Here is a 21520-nt window from a genome sequence, read left to right as displayed (position 1 = left end):
AACCTCTACCCTAAACTTTATATGGCAATCTGCTTTCTTTATGCATTCCTAAACAATATATTTGCTTTTGCCTGTTTTTGAAACTCTTTTAATCACATAGTATATGTAGTTTTATGTCTGGCTTCTTTCACTCAATATTATGCTTCTAAGATTCATCTGTAGGTATATGTCATCCATTTTCATCACTGCATAAAATTACATTTGTAAAAATACACCACAATATATTGATTTATTCTGCTGCTGGTGAACATTAGGTTGTGTCTAATTTGGGTCCATTATGAACAATGTTGCTAAGAAATTTTCTTGTACATGTCTCCTAGAGTACACGTGCATAGATTTCTCCATACCTTAGAGTGGAAAACCTGAGTCATGGGTATATGTATCGTCAAGTTTTCTAGTAAACTGTTTCTCAGAATGATTGTGCCAATTTAATCACTTTCCAGTGGTGCAGTTCTTGTAGCTCAACATCTTTGCCAACAGTTGATATTTGTTAGACTCCAAAAGCTTTGCAGATCTGATAATGTGTAGTGGTATTTCCTTATGGTTTTAATTTGCATTTCTCTGATTACTAATTAGGTTGTGCATCCTCATGTTTCTTGATTATTCAGGTTACTTCTTTTGTGAAATGCCTTTTTAAGTCCCTTGCCTTTTTTCTACTGTGTTGTCTATTTTGTATTGATTTGTAGAAATTAATAAAAGTTTCCTCTGAATATTAGACTTTTGTTGGGTTTAAACATTCTAAATATTTTTTCCATTATGAAGTTTGCTTTTTCACTCTTTTAGTGATCTATTTTAATGAACTGATGTTCTAAACTTTAATGTGGTCAAATTTATCAGTCTTTTCTTGATTCCATGGTCATGTAGATATTTTCCTTTATTATTTTCTAAAAGCTTTATAGATTTGCCTTACATATTTGGGTACACCTGAAATTGATTTTTTAAGTAAATTTTTGGTAGGGGTCCAATTTTGTTTTATTTCTCATGAAAACACTATTTTCCTATTACCATTTGTAGAAATGTCATCTTTTCCTAACTGCTATGTTATGCCATCTTTGTCATATATTAAGTGTCCATATATGCTTTGGTCTGTTTCCTTTCGTTATTGATTCTCAGCTAAATCAGATTATGGTCAGAAAGCACATTATATGCTTTTAACTTCTTGAAGACTTTCAAAACCTCATTCTATGTCTAGTTACAATGACTATTTTTGTAAATGTTCCCTAAGTACTTGACAAAAAAAACCACAAAAAAACTCATGTATTTTGCAGCTACTTGTTTAATATTTACATGGTATATATTTTCCCCTCTTTTTATCTTTTTGATAATCTTAGGTTTTAGTTGTTTCTTTCTACAAACATTATTTATTGGAATTTTAAAATTCTGTCTTACAATCTTTGCTGATTTTTTTGCAGCATATAGTCCATTTACATTTAGTTCAATTGTTGATATATTTGTGTTCAAATATACTACATTTCTGTCTTTTGTACTCATTCCTATTGTTCTATATTTCTCTTTGATCTTCCTTCTTATCTTACTCTTTTGATTGTCTAATTATTTATTATCATGTTTCTCCCATCCTAGTTTGGAATATACTCTGTTTCTGTTCACTAGTGACAATCCTAGTAATTAATTCATGAATACTTAACTTATCAAAGTCTAATAATAATACAAACTTTTATTTTCCTTTTGAATAAAAGTAAAGCTTAAAAACCCTTACTCGACTCACATCAACTTACCTATTATTATTGTCTAGTATTTATCTAGCATTTTCATTGTTTTCAATAGGAGGGGTGATTCAAATAACCTAGCTTGTAACTGCTGGAAATCTTGGGATTTAAATTTTTTTTTTTAAATTAAACCTCAGCCTGTGATCAGCTCCAGGCTGAGGATGTATCTTACTAATTTTACATCCCCAGTGCTTTGGAACGTGACCTCACCTAAGGCAAATGTTCTGGTAAACCAAGACTCTGCTTACACCTTCCCATCTGTGTTGGCTGAATGTTCCTGAATGTTCTTGGCTGTCTATGTCTGTCTGTTACACAGTTTAGTGGATTAAAAAGTCAGGGCAGGGGGTGCCTGGGTGGCTCAGTCAGTTAAGCATCTGCCTTCCACTCAGGTCATGATCCCAGGATCCTGGGATGGAGGAGGGGCTCAGCAGGGAGCCTGCTTCTCTCTCTGCCTACTTTTCCCTCTGCCTGCTGCTCCCCCTGCTTGTGCTCTCTCTCTCTCTGCCAAATAAATAAATAAAATCTTTAAAAAAAAGTCAGGGTAGTGTTTATGGTGGAGACATTTTAAGGATCCTGCAGGTTCCAGATATTTATACAGTTAACACCACTGTTCTGTCTCTTGTTTCCCTTCAGCACTTAAGTATACTCGCATAATCTGGGCCAGAGAGATTCCAGTGCCATCTCCTATGGGTAAGGCTGAGAAGCTAGCTCTGACTCTCCATCTGCCCTGGACCTCTCAGATTTGCTCCTATCTTGTAATTGGACCACCAGATGAACTTTGGAACTAGATCTAGTGAAATTTTCAAGGGCTAAGCCTGCATTTGCACTGAATAAATTTCTGAAAACTCTGTGCAATGCGAGCTGTGTATATTGAATCACTTTTCCAGTGGTTCCCATCATAATTTGGGAAATGCAACTGTATGGAAGAAAATGTGGGGTGTGTTAGTTTGCTAGGGCTGCTGTAACAAAGCACTACAAACTAGGTGGTTTAAAATAACAGGAATGTATTCTCTCCCAGTTTTGGAGGTTAGAGTCCAAAATCAAGATATTGATAGGGCTATGCTGTCTCTGAAGTTTCCAGAGAAGAATCTTTCTTCGCCCTTTTCCAATTTTTGGTACTTGCCAGCAATACTTGGCTTGCAACCACATCACTCCAATTTCTGCCTCTGTCTTCACAAAGCTGCCTTCTCAATGTGTGTGTATGTGTTTTCACATGGCTTTCTTTTCCCTGTGTGTTTATGTCAAAATTTCCCTCATGTTTTAAAGACATTCATCATTGGATTAGGGCCCACTTAAATCCAGCATGACTGTGTCTTAATTTGATTCATCTGCTCTCTATTTCCAAATAAGGTCACATTTTCAGGTACCATGGGTTAGAACTTCAACATATCTTTTCTTTGGCGCGGGAGGGGGGGAGAGGGGGGGACAGTGCACAATTCAACTTATAGCCTGGGGCAAAAAATGTATCAAGAATATCTTTGAGAAAAATATCACCTAGTTAATAAAACTAGTCCGATGATTGGGTACATTTAATTCTTCCACATAATGTAAAAATAAGCCAGTCCCCAAGCTCTCTGTCTATCCAGCTGTCTTAGATGGCATTTTCATTGACTGCATGGGATTTAGATGTTGAAGAAGTGGCACCATCAACATCTGTTCTCCTTTGTTCAGTGGAACCAGTGAGGAAGAACCATTTTGTTTAACTCATCCTTAAGATACAAACCACACATCTGGAGAACATCTGATTTGTACTGGGACAGCCCAGCCTTCAGCTATTCCATCATTGTCTTATTAACCTACATCTGTGGGTGCTGACAAATCCCAACAAACATCTTGACAGACTTTTCAGTCTCTGATGGGCCAACAATGACAAAGAAAGGAGATCAAGACCTCAGAAAATCTGTACCCATGAGTTATGTATGGTGGACTAGTCTCTAGGCTTTGTAATTATATAAATGGGAAATCTTATGAAGTGATCAAAAATATGTCAACAAATTGACCTGATCTTTGTCATTGTGGCAGGAAATGTCCCAAAGGCTAATAGAAGATCATGGCTGTCATTAAGATCCTTTATGTCCTATGTTGTCACACAAAATCCTTGCTTTCCTTCATCTTAAGGCCCACCACATTCTTTGGCCTGAATAGTCTTTTCTGACAACCATTTCTTCATTCATTGCATAAATCCAATCGATCATTTGGGGCTTAGTTTCCATCATCTCTTGTGCTTAGACTGTGCCTGTGCTTAGACTGTGTCGTTAATAACATTGGTAGGATGTATTTAAGAAAATATTGACCATACCTTTTATCTTTCAGATCATCTTTTTCAAAATGTCCCTTTTCTTTTGATTATACTAATTATGGAATCTTGGCCCAAGGGGAATGTGAAAACCATCTTTCTTAAAATCTGACTATGAGATGTGAAACAGGTTCTGGAAAAGCTACCTCTTTAGTTACACAGCAGAAAAGTCTGGCCATTGTACCTTCAGGAGAGAGTGTTTTCCTTATCTAAATTGGTGCAGAGCACCAATGAGTTCTACAAAAAGAAATGCAAGGGCTGTAGTGTCCATTTTGTCTCCCACCTCCCACCACTTTTACAAGTGGGGAAACTGAGGTTCAGAGGGGAAAGAGTGTGGTGCAGGTAGCATGGCAGTTGGTAGAATACTTAGGATTAGAACAAACTTTCAGGACAGTGCTCTTTCCTGATCCACCCAGATTCAAGCTCAAACTGCAAAATAATATCAGGAATGTTGAAAATGAAGAAGTGATTTATGACACATGTCAGTATCACAAAATTTTAAAAAAAGATGCTTTAAGATGTAACATTGGTCTTGATATACCTTTAAAAATATTAATTTTAATGGATATCTCAAAGGCCTTTCATTACATAGACCACAGGTGTTACCTTGGGCAGGAGAAACTGTCTGGCAGGTCTCAACATGCAGTCATGCAAAATCCTAAATAACATTGTCAATCTCTGTGGTGTTTCACAGAGGACTAACTTGGACCTTCAGCAACATCCTTGCCGTATATCTTTGGAAGTTCTGGTCCTGAGAAGTTTATCACAGTAAATGTAAGCTCTGGTCACAATTAAAATGAAAGGACCAGGGACATTTTCTGGAAAGTAAGAGAATACATCATCTGATATTGAAATTCAAAAGGGTAGTCACAGTGGAGATGCTCTTGGCTTCTGACTCCTGTTGGTTTTGAGGGCTTCTCCAAAGGTGGGCACCAAATGCATTCTCTACCCAGTTCTGACACTGTGACTGGTGGCATGCATTGGTGAGGTGGTAACTGGGTGACACCTTTAGTGGGAAAGAGTTATCACAGAGCAGAAGGTCACATCAGAACTGGTTAGGTCCATGCTGAGTGTCCTCGTTAGGGCCCAGGGGCAGTTGCTTTCTTACTGGTAGCTTCATCTTCATTCTGCATTGAGCTAGATGTGCTCATGTTGACTTGATCACTAAGGCCTCTAGTGACACTGTCATAGGATGGTGGGAAAGATGTGGTAGATGAAGTTTCAGATTTGTCTGGGAGTGTGCAATTTTCATCTGCCATGAATACAACAACATCTGGGGGTAACACAGCCTCCTCCTCAGCCCTGGGCACACCTGGGGGGTTGGAGATTATCGTGGAACGGTGCAACACGTAGCTCCGATAGGCCTTTTGAATGACAGTAGCTGAAATGTCTTCCTGCTTCCATCGGAGGGTGGTTGCTATTGGTTCATAGGATGTTTTTGAAACATTAGTTGCCATAAACTTCTCTTCAATATTTGCCTTCAGAGAGTCCAACTCCCCAGATTCTCCCAGAACATTCTTAGTGAAGGCAAAAAGAATGTCCAAACAGTGAATCTTATCTCCAGGGACCAAGGGCAGGTCCATCTGGATTAATATATTCCGATTGGGTTTTGGGATTCGGAGGGGGCCTGAAAGGGTGTCTGCAAAGTCTGAGAGGGCAGAAAAGGTAATAAACTGAGTGGCCTCTGGGTCAAACTTCTCCCAGGTTTCATAGAACATGTCAAAGTCATCCTCACTCAGAGGTTCACTGCTCTCCTGCGTGGCCACATTGAAGTTCTCCAGAATTACTGCAATGTACATGTTGACCACGATGAGGAAGGAGATGATGATGTATGTGGTGAAGAAGAGAATTCCCACAGCTGGGTTCCCACAGTTCCCCCGGGAGCCATTGCTGTTGGGCAGATTGGGGTCACAGTAAGGGGGTCCTGTGTTGAGGATGGGGCTGAGGAGACCATCCCAGCCGGCTGATGTGGTGATCTGGAAGAGGCACAGCATGCTGTTGGCGAAGGTCTGGAAGTTGAACATGTCATCAATGCCAGCCTCCCAACTTACATGGGGGAAGCTGGCCATGCCAAAGATAGAGTAGATGAACATGACGAGGAAGAGCAGCAGTCCTATGTTGAAGAGGGCAGGCAGGGACATCATGAGGGCAAAGAGCAGTGTGCGGATTCCCTTGGCTGCTCGTATCAGCCTGAGGATGCGACCAATTCGGGCCAGGCGGATGACTCGGAAGAGCGTTGGGGAGAAGTAATTTTCAAGTGACGTAAGAATTGCAGAAAATACCAGGCCTGTAGAGGAGGGAGAAATGATCTAATTAGTACTTGCAAGCATGAGCCCTGACAAAGCTGGCTGCAATCACACTCTCTCATCTCTGCTCTGTATGGATCTTCACGTGAGCATCTGTATTCAAGGACTCTGGACCCTCTAAGCCTTGCATGGTGGTTGGCATAAAGTAGGGGCTCAGTATGTGCTCATTGCATAAAACTTTTCCCTCTCAAGTAAGTCCCATGCTTCCCACCATGCTTTTATATTTCTTTCCCTCCACCCGGAATGTCTTCATCTTAGTCAACCTCCATGTTCAAAGCCCTATCTTCTGCAGCCTAGTTTATCTGCAAGCGGCTGCACCATATTCCACATGTTCACAGGTCTTGTCTGTTTCTGTTTATGACACAGGTCCTACTCTTCCCTGAGAATTCAGCATTGGGACATGTCTTTCCTCCACCTTTCCCTGGTCCTGTGCTCTGTGAAGGCCAGGATCCCCTGTGATTCATCTCCCCATCTCCTACTGTGAAGATTGACTCAGTTCCTGGCACATGGTCCTATGGATAATTGTACAGAGCCTGGTGTTAATTATAAGGGGGCCTGAAGAGTCAGGCAACTTGCTGACAGCTAAAGTAGAATGGATTTGAATGGCCAGCTGTCTGCATAATGGCTTTTATTTGTTTCTTTCATCTCTAGCTGTGTTTGAACTCTATGTTAGGGCCTGGAGATGGGCTTTTTTAGGGTCAGTTATGGCCTGCCAACCCCCAATTATGAAGAAAGTTGGAAAGATGAAGAATGTACATGTTTCCCTATATGATATCTAACTTGAAGATTTGTAAAGCTTGATCTTGAGGCTGTGGATGCCTATTGGGACCATGAGAGATTGGGTGAGGCCTTTAGGTCAGACAGGATTCAAAACCTCTCAAGACAAATGGTGAGGGGTGTGGTGGTAAGCTCTCTCTCCTTGCCAGGGTTCCCTTGACCCTTTTCCCCTACTTGTCTTTTGTCATATGAATATGGGTGGTCACAGTATTGTGTTGGAAGGAGGAAAGAAGGGGGAAGAGATTTGGGAAATGATTATAATATTGTATTATAAAATCTTTATGAAAGCCCCTCTCTTAAAGCAAGTTTAACTGGGATATTTTTCCACAGTGTGTTATGTGTCTGTGTAATCTACTGAGATTCTGCCAGCCAACCAGTCTCCATAATACTTCTAGGGAGTATGAGTCTTCATACTTGTAGCAATTAGATACTCAATACATGCCTTGCTAGTGGGAAGGAAGGAAGGGAGAGAGGGAGGGCAGAAGGATGAAGAGGTGGGTTCTTTTACTTGTTTTCCAGTTGTCTCTATGACTGGTTTCTAACCAGTGGATGGTGTTGCTGTGTAGGTCATAGGAGCTGGTAGTTAAGGTGTCCCCATCATAGAATGGAGTACTTTGAGTATATTTTATTTCTGTAGTGTTGATATGGGAAGTCACATAAGCAAGCTCTTTTCTCTACTATAAAGTCAAAATGACCTTTAGTATTTCTCACTTTGGAAAGAAAACAATCAAAACAAACCTCTTACAAAAAAAAAAAAAAACAGCAGCAACAGGAAAACAAACAAAACAGAAAACAAAAACAAACGTAAACCTCCCAAACAAATAAACAACCCAAGGCTGTGTTTCAGCACCAGGGCAGGGAGATTGATTAAGTGCTGCCAAGTCGTATTTAGATGCTGTTAGCTCTTGATGGTAAATCAATGGAAAATTAAATCTACAGCTATGCTCTGACATGAAAAGTAAGCAGGTCATGATATAACAGGTCAGGATATATTTATAATGCAAAGTAAAGCTGGTGCACTGGGATTTGGCCTTTGTAGGGCCAAACTTTGCCTAAAGCACAAGAAGGCTAAAGGCATTCTCTTGGTTGTTGGTAGAAGGCAGCTAGTTTATTAGAAGAACATTAGCCTGGTCTAAATTCAGCTCTACCCTTAACAAACTGTATGACCTTACATAATTTTCTTAAGCTGTAAGGCTCAACTTTAAATGTATAAAATGAGGATAATAACACTCCTCCAGAGAGCTGTTGTGAAGATCCAAGGAGCCTAGCCCCGTCTTCAGAAGTCAGCAAGCACTCAACTGTGGTGGCTCTATTCCCTTCTTTAGCTTCTGACTTTGTAAGTTTTCTCTGAACACCCATTGGCCCCCAAATACTGGGCCTATCATTCGAACACCCAGAGCCTCTAAGAGCATTGATCTCTTGGCATGGATCCTTTGATTTGTCTATCACTCACATTCCCTAAGTGGACAGTTATATAAAGATTTAATTGCAGATCCTTGACGTAAGAATCTCCTTTGAACACTCTTAGTCTTCGATCACTCTTCTGGCAACCACCTCCTTTTCCAGAAAGTATTTAATGACTCACCTCACATCATATCACCCATTCTCCTCTTTGAAGACCATCAAGATAAGGCCCACTGGAAACTCCATCATCTTATATTCTCTGGAGGAGTGATTGTCCCTATCAGCCCCAAAGTTCAGGCAATGGGCTATGCACACAGCAAGTGCCTAAAAACATTTTGTGACAGCATGGGGAAGGCCAATGGAAACTCTCCATTTCACAGAGAGGACAAGGGGCATTTTAAATCTCCTCCTCTCGGAAAGCAGCAAATACTAGGCTCCTCTAACATATAATGTATATTGAAAAAGTTTGTTGTTGCCCTCTTGGTTTTGAAAAAAACCCCAAGCAACCCCAAGTAGAAGCTGGGCTTCCCCACCACGTGTAAGCCCACTTACTCCCAATGGAGAGGACCACGACGATGAAGTCAAACACATTCCAGCCATTGGTGAAGTAGTAATGCCGCAAGGCGAACATCTTCATGACACACTCGCCCGTGAAGACAGCCACAAAGAACTGATTGATTTTGTTAAGAATTTTTGTCTTTTCTTCACTCTGCTCATCAGTCTCCACCATCATGGTGATCATGTTGAGGCAGATGAGGACCATGATAACAATGTCGAAAGCTTGTCTGGTCACAATGTCAAAGACAAAGCCCTGGTACTTGTTCTGAGAAAACAAGAGATGGTCCATCAGGGCCTTTCTGGCCAACATACAAGAGGCATCTGGAGAGGCTGTATTCTCCATAGATGGCTTCCTAAAATCTCTCTCTTATCTTCCTCACACCACATCCAAACAGAAGCCAAGTCCTGTCTTTACTCCTTCCAAGATCTTTTTTTTTTTTTAAGATTTTATTTATTTATTTGACAGAGAGAGAGAGACAGCCAGCGAGAGAGGGATCACAAGCAGGGGGAGTGGGAGAGGAAGAAGCAGGCTCCCAGTGGAGCAGGGAGCCCGATGCAGGGCTCAATCCCAGGACCCTGGCATCACACCCTGAGCTGAAGGCAGATGCTTAATGACTGAGCCACCCAGGTGCCCCAACTCCTTCCAAAATCTTATTCTTGGTTGATTCTACTTCAGTGCCTCAATTCAGTGATTCTCCTCATTGCCTTTCCCACCCCCTTGAAGTCACCAGGCACTTTTTCCTTGCTGGTGCACCATTTGCAAGTTCTTCCCATCCCATCTCTTTGCTATCTGAATCCCAATAGTCTTGAGTGATCCACTTTTCTTAAGCCCCACTCCTTCCAGGGAGATCTCCCTAATCACCTAATCACATCACACCACATTGCCTATTTCCTCTTTCCTCCCAAAGCCTTTATAGTAAGTCTTGAGTTCTAGCATTTCATGTGTGCTTTTCTTCTCTACTACATAGTGAGGTCTTTTAAGGATGGCACCATATGTTATTTAACATTGTGTTCCCATTGTGCCTGTATAACATGAGTTCAAGAACTACAAACTCAGTGGCTGCTCATTTCCCCCCACTCCAGGGCAAGAGGGTAGGCCAGGAGTCCTTCTTGTTTCCCACTGTAACTTCTGGACCTCTGCTCCTCCTGCATCTTGCAAAACCCTCCTCCTTTGAAGCTTGTGTCTTCTAGGTAGTTCATCTTCACCTCTTCTTCATTGCTGCCACCTACAAACCTCCTGGTCCTTCAGCTTCATTACTGAGGAGTGAGGTTTTTGGCTAGACTTGCCCACTCTTTGCTACTATCTCTTGGTTCCTTAGCTAAATCTCTAATGATCTAGCTGTTCCTATCTTAAAGAAAAATCTTCCTGAACCTTACATCTTCTTCCAGCTATCGCCGTACTTCTCCCCCCACTTTCACAGCCAAGTTCTTGAAGGCATTTTGTGCAATCACTTTTTCCCACTCACTCCTCGATTCACCCTCACCTGGCTTTTGTTCCCATCCTGCCACTGAGATGGTTCTCTTTAAGATCACCAATGACCTCCAGAATGTAAGTCCAAAGACACCTGTTTGGCATTGCTGCCACCTTGAAACTCTCCTTTCTGAGTCTCCATCATGCCTTACTTCCCTGGTTCTTTTCTTGCCTTCCTGGCTCTTCTTTTTCCCTTGTCCTAAGCACCCTTTGCTCTTCATCCCATTCTTTCTCTCTAGGAATCTCTCCAACCTGTGAATTGGTATGTGTGTGATTTTTGCTATTTTTCCCCTATGTCACAGGACTATAGTCTCTTTGAGAGCAGGAACTTTGTATGTGTTGCTCACTGATCTATCCCCAGTGTCTGCAGAGTACTTGGCATGCAATAGATGCTCAATAAATAGATGAATAAATGGATGACAGAATGGACAGCTCTGAATTACCCACACCTCAAATAAAATTAGAAGACTACTCTATTGTATACAACGGGCACTTACTGAATGTACACTATGTGCTGGGCTCTGTATAAGTAGAGGCAAAGAGGACCCTGTCATGAGTCTCACCAGGGAGCTCACAGGAGCTACAAAGCAGACAGTGGGGAGAAGGGCTGTGACAGAAGTTGGGTCTAGCTTTTTTCTTCCTGGTGGGGAGAGGTTGCTACCCTGTTGGGTTAAAGCAAAGAATCAGATCCAGGTGGGTCTGGCTCTGGGCATAACTGCTGGCCCATGTCTTTTCTGGAGTGGGAGGGGTATTGAAGAGCCACTAATAACTTCCATTTCATCACTGAAAATGGTGAAAAAATAAAAGCCCATCATGACCACACAACTTCTAATTATTTTTTTCCATTTTTTATAATAATTTTTTGTTATGTTATGTTAGTCACCATACAGTACATCCCTAGTTTTTTATGTAAAGTTCCATGATTCATTACTTGCATAGAACACCCAGTGCACCATGCAATACGTGCCCTCCTTAATACCCATCACTGGCCTATCTTAATCCCCCACCCCCTTCCCTCTAAAGCCCTCAGTTTGTTTCCCAGAGCCCATAGTCTCTCATGGTTCATTCCCCCTTCTGTTTATCCCCCCTTATGCTAAGCAAAATAAGTCAAGCAGAGAAAGACAATTATCATATGGTTTCACTCATTTATGGAACATAAGAAGTAGGAAGATTGGTAGGAGAAGAAAGGGAAGAAGGAAGGGGGGGTAAACACAACTTCTAATTAAACAGAGCAGGTGGCATTACTAAGTTGTGGGGGTTGAGTTTGCTCTGGATATTTGGATGCTGGGGAAAGGAGCAGCTTGCTGGCTGCTCTTAGCTTAACCTGTGGGCAGGGTTCACTCCTTTGCAAACTTCAGTGCTCTTACAGATGATGAAGTGTGACTGATGATGTGATATTCTAGAGCCCATTATTTCCTTACAAAATGAAGTGTGTAAAATCTGCTTTTAGTAATTTCTACAGCAGAGAATGTTATAGAATAAAATTTCCCAGACTTGTGGAAGCTGTAGTCTTTGTTATGGATGAAGCATACAACTTAGAACTTGAGCTTTGCCAGTGGTGAGGAGGAGTGTGTGAGTGTGTATGTGTATCCCAGGTTGGCCTTGCTGTGAAATGGCACCCATGAACCTGTGGGGCAGAACTCCTGTGTCAATGCTGAGCTTATCTGACCAGCTCAACCTGTTGGGACTGCTAAAGGAAGAAGGTGAGCATTTCAGTGTCAATAATCTAGTGAAAAGAGAGCTGAATCTGGGAAGGTGAGTCTTAGGTAGGAGTGGGAATATCTCTTTTTGCTTGTGTTTCTTTCTTGGCTCTGGACTTTGAGGAAGGCAGATGATCAGGCTTGTCCCACTGGGTGGTGGGTGCCAAGATGTTGCTTGCCAGATAGATGCTGGCCAAGAGTGAGGATGGGCCAAGGCTTGTGGATCCTGGAGAGCAGCCATATACAGTTGCTGTTTGGGCCCCTGTTCTGCTAGTTTCCCCTTTGGGACCCGTAAGACTTCAAAGTCTTATTTAAATGTTCCAGCTTTGCCTCAACTATGATAAGGGGAACAAAGGGGGAAAATGTTGGCTGTGCTTGGAACAGAGTATTAAGGAGAGAGCCACATTCTTCCACTAAAGCTAGGACAGTATTGATAGCTAATTAGTAATACACCCCCTTCCCATCCAAAGGAATGATGAATCTCAGAAACACAGTTGGGCTGTGAGGTCTCACTTCCCTTATCCATGTGGTGGGCCTCCCCCATTGCCAGGTCTTGTTTATGGCTTAATTAGCAGAAATGGTGCTTTTGTCATAGATCTTCCTGCCCAACCATTGACTTCCACTCCTACTGCAGTGCCTGGAATTTCAACATTAGGTTCTGACATTTGTATTAAGATAGTGTCCTCTCCAGGGTCCCTTTTTGAAATGCAGCTCATCTTATCTCAGTGGAATTGTCCTCCTTGAAAGGAGGAAGCTATGGTGGCCTGTGGGATTCGTTTTTAAAAGGGGAGAAGCTGAGATGTTTAGAGAGATTGAGCAGTGTGTAGGGCAAAGTCCTAACAATTGTCGTGATTTTGCCAAGGGTTGTCCCTAGCACAGACCCCTTAGTGTCTGGTTCAAGTGTAGATTCAGCATCAGTCCAGCCACCAGTGAAGGCCAGCAGGGACTCAGCTGCTTATTTCTCTGTAAGTCTCAGGATCCTCCTCCCCTGACTTGACGCTAATTGGTTGGGTTCAGCCATTTACCTATATCTTTTAATTCTGAGCCTGCTCCTGCCCATTGGACTGGCTGACAGAGGGGTACTCCCTGAGTCTTAAGGCTCACTCAACCCTAGTTATCTTGATGGGGGATTTGGAAGGAAATCTCTGCCTCTACAGAGATCTGAATGTCCTATCACCCCTCATTGTAACACTTCTTATCAGAATTGAGCATAGCGATACATGTATGATCACTATTTCCAAGTAAAGTATACCCAAAGGTCATAGCATTTTTTTCTCCCATAAATGTTTTCAAGATTATGTGCTCATGAAGTTTTTAGTAACTTATGCAAAACTCATGCTTTGATTTAGAAATCCTAATGCCTTGGCCAACAGAATACATATCTCCTTAATTCTAGGAAAAAGTCCTCTCCTTTGCTGTAGGTCCTTAGGCTTTGCCCTGGTGGTGGTGGTGGGGGGAGGATTAATGGCATTGTGTCCTAGACAGCACCTGTAGCTTTCTTCACAGATACTGCATCTTAACCACAGAAAGGCTATGTAAAGGGACAAGATGTCAGTTCCATTCTGATGGCTCAGAAATTCTTGGAAGAGGTTCCGTTGTACATTTCCTACATAGCAATACTCTCCCAAACCTGTTCATCCACTCTCAACAGAGGCCAACTAGAGGTTTGACATCTTCCATCTTCTGGTGGAGGACTGAGAAGAACTTAGGTGATAATATATATGGTTAGGTGTTGCGTTTCATGGGGGAATAAAAGGGCATGTCTCTTAGGGTTTTTGTGAATAAAGGAATCAAAATGGAGTATAGTTCTAAGTTTTGGTCAATCTTTAAACACAACAGTGGGATGACTTTTGGTTCCTATTGACCATGACCATGACTGGGGCCAATATCCCAGGGGCTTGGGTTTTGACTATTTCCTGTCTGTCTACTGTAGGCATGGGGTGGAATGTAGGGTGAAGCTGGAGCTGCACCTAGATCACTGCAACCTAGATCATGATGCATAACCACACAAACACTTCATCTCAGAGCTCTTACCACCTTTAGTATCATTTAGCCTAACCTGCTCCCAATCCTGTGATTGAACCCTAAACTGGTTGGGGAACTCAGTACTTCCCTAAACAGATCTATTGGGAGTAACTGGGAGATATATTCACCCCAGAAGACCAGAGTTCCTTCTTTCAGACTTCTCATTCCTTGGGCCTGGGGACTCTCATTACCTCATCCCCAAATTCAACCCAGATGTCTCCCTTCACAGAAAGCACTGGCCAACCCCTAACCAGCATAAGCATAAGCTATCGGTTGGATTTCCAGACACATTCTGCTTCAGGAAAGTTCTGGGGCTCACCAGGGGCCGTGGGATGGGCTTCTGGGGCTTCTTGGAGCCCAGCTTCTTCATGGCATTGTAGTACTTCTTTTGCTCCTCTGTCATGAAGATGTCCTGGCCCCCTAAGTGCAGGAGAGGATAACACACACTGCTGTTATTAAAGCAGCAAGAACTCCCAGAGATACCAAAATCAGAGCATGCTGGAGAAGAAGAACATCTCCACCTTCTCCCTTCTCTGCCGAAAGACATGTCAAGGCCAGAATCAAGCAGGGTCCTGCCCAGGTGCCACAACTAGTGACAGAGTGGGTGAGATTGAGCCCCAGCTCTGACTTTCTGCCTGAGTCTCTGGAACAAAGCCTGTTTGTTTCTCCTCTTCAGGAACCCAGAGGTGTTGCTTGGGCAGAGAGTGGGAAGAATTTGGGAGCAGAACTTAAGGGGACGGTAAATATCAGTTTAAATCTGAGCCTTGAATCCAGCTTGATCATTTTAGTCAAATCCACTGGGATGCTGGAATCATAGTTCCTGCCAGGGGTAAGAGCTTCCCTCAAGACCTTGAGATTTAGCCCCTTGACACCTTCCTGGAGAGGAGGAGCTAAGGACAGTTACTGCCTTATCCAAAGGTCCTTGGAGAACTTTTGATTGGTTCTTTTGAGGCTCTGCCATTTCATTGCCCTCTGCTGTTAGAGTGCCAGAATTACCACCATCGGAAATGTCTTCCTCCCTTAGTTTTGGATTTTCTTTGAGGACCCTCTAGACCTCCTTCATTCAACCCCTCACCTTTCACTTTCTGGCATAATTTGAAAACTTCCTAATTCCATAGCATGTTTGTGTAAATTAGTTCACTGCAAATGCTGGGGAAATGGGCTGAGATCTCTGTGATTTGAGAGGAGATTTTAGAAAATCTGTGGATACAGAGAGCCTCCAGGGAGAGACATCTCAGTGGGGCAAGGGCAGCGGGTTGGGAACACTGGGTGGGGCCACACTGAAAATTCTGGGCAAGGAGTCAGCAAATATAGTCCCCCCTCCAACTTCATCACTGGCTTACCTCATTCTATCACTTCATATGGCCAACTCCCTGTCAAGGTCTCAGTTTCCTCATCTATACAATGGGAAAAGGGATTGCTTGAGTGGTCTCAAAGCCCCCTAGGGTGCTGAGGACATTGATCAGCACTTCACAGCTATCTTGCTGAGCCCCTTTGGGGCAGAGAAGCGCTGCCCACTTCTTATCTCCAGAACTCTGGCCAAGGACTTCCTATAGGTGAGAAGCCCATGCCATTAGATATTTATTCTAAATTATAATAGTACAGTAGCTCAGTCCTGAACTAAGTGCTTCTTTTATTTTTTAACAGATTTTATTTATTTATTTATTTATTTATTTATTTATTTATTTGAGAGAGAGAGAGAGAAAGTGAACGAGGGAGAGAGAAAGAGAGACAGAACACAAGCAGTGGGGAGGGGCAGAGAGAGAGGGAAAAGCAGACTCTCTGCTGAGTGGGGAGCTGAATGTGGGGGCTTGATCTCAGGACCGCAGGATCATGACCTGGGCTGAAGGCAGATGCTTAACCGACTGAGCCACCCAGGCACCCCTAAACTAGGTGCTTCTTGTACAGGCTTTTACTTTCCCCTCACCAGAATCCTGTGAGTAGGTTATTATTAACTCCCCTGAATGGATGAGAAAGCTGAGGCTCAGAGAGTTTTTAAAAATTGCCAGGTCAGCCATCTAGCGAGTGGTTGAGTAGGGAATGCAACCCCAGTTTGTATGGTGCCAAAACCAATGCTGGGCTCTCAGTGCCATGCTATGTGACTTATCCATACGACCCTGTTTTTTTTCTCTGGATCACAGCTTACATTAGTCTAAAGTGGTGCTTTGTCTGCTTCAAAGGAATGGAGGGTGTTAAATGAAAGGATTAATAGAAGGTAGCAAGAAAGTGTTTTACACCTTTAATGCCCTAACATTTTAATGTAAATATGAGAGGTTATTCGGTATTGGGTTCATATTCATCAGAGTCAGCATCCATGGATGCAAGAGTCTTCCTCCCCAACCCAAGGAGGGTTGGGATTCTGCCAACACTGGAGCTCTGGCCCTTGCTGAGGCCCTCTGACTCAATGCTTCAGGGGTCAAGGCCCAGACAGAGGCAGCAAGTACTGGAGCCCTTTCTTTCCCTGTTGATGTTTCCAAAGGATCACCTGGGACACACCCAGCACACCTGGTTCCAGCTGGGAAGACCTGGGCCCTCTGTGAGAGAGGAAGGGGACCCTGACTGAAGTGAGGATGTTGTTGACACAGAGAAATGCAGCTCTTCCAGCAGGAGCCTTAGGACACCAGGCAGGGGTGAGGGCTGCAATCAGGGTGCAAAGGTGGGTATTGGTGTTAAAGGCCAAAATTGGGCTCCTGGTGAGACATGAAGGCTTGGAATAATGTTGGCTTTAGGCATAAGGTCAGAGGACAGGGAATGGAAGATTTGTGGAAACATCTGAGCCCCACTTATCTTTTTTTTCTGTTGATTGAAGTTGTCAATTATGACCCCAACGAAGAGATTGAGTGTGAAGAAGCCACCAAAAATGATGAAGATGACGAAGTATAAGTACATGTACACATTGTCTTCCCACTTGGGCTGCAAGTTCACCTGTGAACAGACAAGGTGAGGCATGGGGAGCAGGTGGGTGTATGTTTGTGTTCATCACTGAGACAAGGACCTGGGTATGGGTGGATGGTTTATTTGGGAGTCAGGAAGCAGGACTGAGGAAGAGAGAGGGTAAGCAGGAGAAAAGCCGAAGGGGGTGTTGTTAAGCATGTGATCACTGGGGGGCAACTGGTGCTCCATCCTATTGGGGTTCTCCAATGAACTGTGTACAATCCACCAGAATTGTGCCTCTAAGGGATTGAGAAGCTGAAGCATTTATCTGCAGACTCCCCAAACTTCTGTGAGGGTTGACCTTATGGACATTCGATCCCCTGTCCTTTGGGGAAGAGCCGCTGAGCAAGCTCTGAGGCATTGAAGAAAGTCAAGTCTCAGAGAATCAGAAGCACAGCATGGGAGTGAACTCAAGAGGTGGGCTGAGGGGGTTGGGGCAGGGCATTAGCTCTGCCACAGCAGCAAAGGGTCTTTCCTCAGCAGCACCCATCTCCTCCGCCTGCTGCCGCAACAATACCCTTGTTGTAGCCACACCCTGCTCCTGCCTCTGCCCAGGGAGTGCCCTCACACACAGTCCTGAAGAGGTTATCTGATATTTTCCTCAATGGTGAGCAGAAGAATTTGAAAAGCTGGGGAGTATGCCTGGTAGGGCAACAGGTGAGGTTGGCTTATACATTCAATATAGGGCCAGCTGGACACTGCTCCAGGGAGGGATAAGGCCAGGCTATGGGGGGACTGCTTTTTCTGGCACCAAAGCCATTGTCAGTCCATTTCAAATAGACTGATGTGAGTGGGATGCACCAAGGGGAAGGCAGTAGGCACAGCAGGCTGAGACTCACATCTCGGGCATCAACAGCTGCATACATGATGTCCATCCAGCCTTTAAAGGTTGCCTGGAAACAAGGAGCAGAGGCCACTCAGTGTCTGCCCATTATCTACACTGAACTCTGTTTTTGATTCACTTATTTGTCTGTTTTTCTCATAGAGCATGGGCCCCCTGGAGGCAGTTCTTTATATCTCCCAGGGCTAAGCACGGTGCCTGGCCCACCACAGCTACTCAGGGATTATTGTTGAACCAATGCATGAACAAACAGTGGGATGTAGGAAGGTGTGGGTAACTGCATGACAAATGTATAAGCAATTGCATCAACACCTGATTGAATGGAGGACTGAATGAACAAGCAGATGAAGGCAAGGTATGGATGAATGAATGGGAGTGTGAATGTGTTTGCCTGTCATCACCACCAGCACTTTCTATCATTACAATATACCTGGAACACAATTTATTACCATCTAGGAGAGGATCTGCAGAAGACTGAACAGATGGCTATATCATGTCTATTTTGAACAAATAGTGAATTCTAAGTTGTCATCTGATAAAATTTCTTTGCAGGTTCATCCCTTTATTCTATGCTGCCAGCCCACACTTGTCTAATTGCACCACTGTGACATTACTTTCATTGGTAAGGCCCTTTAGCCTCATGCTAGTCTATAGGAATAGAGAGTGACTTCAGCTCACACTGACTGCTATCCCTTGCAAAGTCTCTACATAGCAACTTCTGGAAGACCCCAGACCCTCCACGTTATCACGTAACCAAAGGAAGAAACATGGTTGATCTCAGGACTTACCACCTGCAGAAGTGCTAGGTAACCCATTGCAACATTATCAAAGTTGACTTTCACGTTGACCCAGAAGAAGCTGCCAGTGTGGTTCTGATCTTTACAGTCAGATATGTTATTCACGATAGACAAAGGCACAAGAGAAAGGTATTCATTGGTTTTGTTGATGCACCGCCCAAACTTCCCTGCAAAGAAGTTCACACCCATGATGCTGAAGATGAGCCAGAAGATGAGGCAGACGAGGAGGACATTCATGATGGATGGGATGGCACCCACCAGGGCATCCACCACCACCTGGGGGGAAAGGTAAAAGGATCTGGAATCCTACTTGCTGGATCCCACTTCTGTCTACACTCACTCAGTCAGCTTCATGAGCCAGTGGCCTTTGGAAGCAGCTGGAGAAGTGGGTTAATTAGGGCAATAATTAAGACTCAGAAGACTGAGAGGCACTGGGCAGCTGAAGATGGGTTTAGATCTTCTCCCTAACTTCATTCTGGGCAGGTGTTAGGGTCTTTCCCCAAGATTGAGGAGATGGATGAACTTATAGTACACACATGCTCATTTAGGGGTGAGTGCATGTGTTGTGCTTGCGTATACAGACTTCTAGGACCTTGCTTTATTCTTCTTAAATGCTGCTTTAAAAGGGCTTTTAAAAATATAGCTCAAGGTATGCCTCGGTCAAGAATCAGTGAAAATCGAAATCCATATTCACTAACTTGCTCATCTGTAAAGCAGCAACCTAGAGGTAAAACAGTTTCAAACTATGTCAGTTGTAAGTTCCTAGTGTTTGTGAAGGTACAGGTGAATTTTTGAAGTCCACTTGTGTTTTTGAAGATAGGATTCTTCTTTGAGTCAATGGTAGAAGAAAGCAAAACCTCACTTTTGGTAAGTACCTGGAGCCTTTTGTAATTATGGGGGGGGGGACAAATTAGCAGTCCCTTGTTCCCCCAGTAATTCAAGGGCATGGCTTGTGAGCATTCCATCATGAAGAAGACAGTGAGAGCAATGTGGAGGTGACAGTGATGGGCAAGGAAAGGGGTGGATGAAAGGGAAGAATCCATAGGACCCCACGACTATGTTATGTTAGAGAGGATGCATTCCAGTGGATGGTGGCCATGGTGCTGAGCTGATGGTGCCACCACATTTAAATGGAGTGTCAGAGGAAAGGCTCATTTGTCTTGGAAAAATGAAGGGTTTGCGGTGTTCCGAGATTTTGGCAAAAAGGACAGTAGGCAGGGTAGGGAGAGGGAGGTAAGAGATGTAGAAGCAGGATCACTTCACTACGAGCAGGGGAGTGTAAGTCTGAGTGCTGATAGACATGATATTTGAGGTGAGAAAGAAAGAGTGCTCACAAAGGCACATGAAGGAAAACCAGGGCATTAGGACACAGCAGCGCCACCAAAGTCCCAGTGGGAAGCGAGAACCCAGAGCCCACCTGTTGGAGTAGGCCCAGAGCTCAGGTTCAGGGGCATGGGAGGGGGGAAGCGGTACCAAATGCTGTAGACCAGAGCAGTTTGGAGATAGATCTTACCCGCATGCCTTCGAATCGAGACAGAGCCCGCAGGGGCCTCAGGGCACGGAGGGTCCGAAGGGCTTTGATGGATGCCACATCAGAATACTGCAGGATCTTCGCTATAAGGCTTGTCAGGGAGATCTGAGTGCAGGCAGAGAACAAAAGCATTACTCTAGGTTCCAGAAGGTCCTGGTAGAAGGAGACAGGAAATCCCTCCCACGCCCTACCCTGTCCAAGCCATCATCCTGGCTCCCATCTTATTTTGAACTCCAGTGAAAGGTCTAGAGAGAGTTCAGTTTCTTTCCCTTATTAAAGATTTCATTCATCACTTCTCTGAACCTCTGGGAAAGAAAAACTCAGTCTTCCACATCACCATGCTGTGGTCTGTGGGTGGTCAAGCTCCCAGTGTATTATATCAACCTTCCTTTTCCCTTCCAGGGTCACCAGCCAGACTTCAATAGCCTTGAAATTCTGAGTTTCAGAGACTTGAAGAGATGATTTCCTTCATGGGGGTTATGCCGAAAGTCTATTTTGACGAATGCAAAGTAAGTCTTAATTGTATTTGTTCAGAAAAGTGGAGGGCAAAGAGTCCTGGTCTCGGTGGGGTCTAGTTTCCTCTCAACCCCTAATTTTTTTTTATTTTTTGTGTGGCTTTGGGTCAGTGCTTTGCTAGTCCAGGTAATATTTTCCCCCTGTATAAAATGAGGGAGTCAAAGGAAGAGTGAGTGGCATGGGTCCATGAAATCCAGCTTTGACAGATGGCTGAGATATAACGACTGGGTTGTGATTCCCTGTTGGACATTTTTAAAAGTGTTGGACCAAGGACTGTAAAGGACACAAATTGACATGGACAAATGGTCACAACTTCCAGGAACTTTGAAGGTGCCAGGGTGGTACCATGTGCATAGGCTTGAGCTTGCTGGAGACTGTGACTCAATCCTAGAAGACCCCAACTGCACCATGACTGGTGGGCTGAATTCAGGCTTAGCTTATCCTGGCAGCTAGGTGGGGAGGTACACCAGACTCTCAGAAAAGAAGGGATCTACATTTGGGTGCTAGAGTCTCAAAAAATGCCTATTCTCTGAATGGGTGGCTTATTCCACCAGGACGAAGAACTGGAATGGGAAAAAAAAAACCCTTTCTTCATTCATGCAGGGCTCCAGACACCAGCAGGTGGCACCCAGCTGTC

The 21520-nt window shown here is 43.7% G+C and overlaps 1 protein-coding gene across 3 annotated transcripts in view; it reads right to left on the bottom strand.

Annotated features, from left to right (window-relative positions):
- Positions 1–5102: 5102 nt before the first annotated feature.
- SCN10A (sodium voltage-gated channel alpha subunit 10) overlaps positions 5103–21520 on the bottom strand; it is a 103322-nt gene continuing 86904 nt past the window's right edge. For all 3 annotated transcript variants that reach the window (XM_026496747.3, XM_026496748.3, XM_026496749.3), the window contains 7 exons: positions 20350–20472; positions 18828–19112; positions 18038–18091; positions 17052–17189; positions 14584–14688; positions 9063–9333; positions 5103–6310 (listed from right to left, as the gene is read on the bottom strand). In XM_026496747.3, the coding sequence (XP_026352532.1) occupies positions 5103–6310; positions 9063–9333; positions 14584–14688; positions 17052–17189; positions 18038–18091; positions 18828–19112; positions 20350–20472 (2184 nt within the window). The remainder of the gene's footprint in view (positions 6311–9062; positions 9334–14583; positions 14689–17051; positions 17190–18037; positions 18092–18827; positions 19113–20349; positions 20473–21520) is intronic.

Source organism: Ursus arctos, unplaced genomic scaffold (genome assembly GCF_023065955.2).
Source record: "Ursus arctos isolate Adak ecotype North America unplaced genomic scaffold, UrsArc2.0 scaffold_20, whole genome shotgun sequence".
NCBI lineage: Eukaryota > Metazoa > Chordata > Mammalia > Carnivora > Ursidae > Ursus > Ursus arctos.
The sequence above is the reverse complement of the archived record's forward strand: the minus strand, read 5'-3'. Positions and strand labels throughout refer to the sequence as shown.